Source organism: Sinocyclocheilus grahami, unplaced genomic scaffold, assembly GCF_001515645.1.
Source record: "Sinocyclocheilus grahami isolate Dianchi unplaced genomic scaffold, SAMN03320097.WGS_v1.1 scaffold159607.1, whole genome shotgun sequence".
Taxonomy (NCBI): Eukaryota; Metazoa; Chordata; class Actinopteri; order Cypriniformes; family Cyprinidae; genus Sinocyclocheilus; species Sinocyclocheilus grahami.
Window position 1 is genome coordinate 1 of NW_015535004.1, and position 346 is coordinate 346.

The 346-nt window shown below is 57.2% G+C and overlaps 1 protein-coding gene across 1 annotated transcript; it reads left to right on the plus strand.

Annotated features, from left to right (window-relative positions):
- Positions 1–4: 4 nt before the first annotated feature.
- LOC107581246 (prostaglandin E2 receptor EP4 subtype-like) lies at positions 5–340 on the plus strand (the record flags this gene model as incomplete). The annotated part of the gene is made up of 1 exon (XM_016266756.1): positions 5–340. A coding segment is annotated over one exon (336 nt), but the record flags the coding sequence as incomplete, so codon positions are not given.
- Positions 341–346: the final 6 nt, after the last annotated feature.

Consider the following 346-nt stretch of genomic DNA (forward strand, 5'->3'; position numbering starts at 1 on the left):
CCTGTGCCAGTACTTCGGATTCGTTCTGCTCTTCTTCTCCCTCGCTGGGCTGAGCATCATCTGCGCCATGTCCATCGAGAGATACATCGCCATCAATCACGCGTACTTCTACAACGACCACGCGGATAAGAAGCTCGCAGGAGCCACGCTGCTCGCCATTTACGCATCCAACATACTGTTCTGCGCGCTGCCCAGCGCTGGTTTTGGAGAGGTCAAGATGCAGTACCCTCAAACCTGGTGCTTCATCGACTGGCGGACCAACGTGAGCACGCACGCCGCGTTTTCCTTCATGTACGCGGGCTGCAGCTCGCTGCTGATCCTGGTGACGGTGGTCTGTAACGTGCTG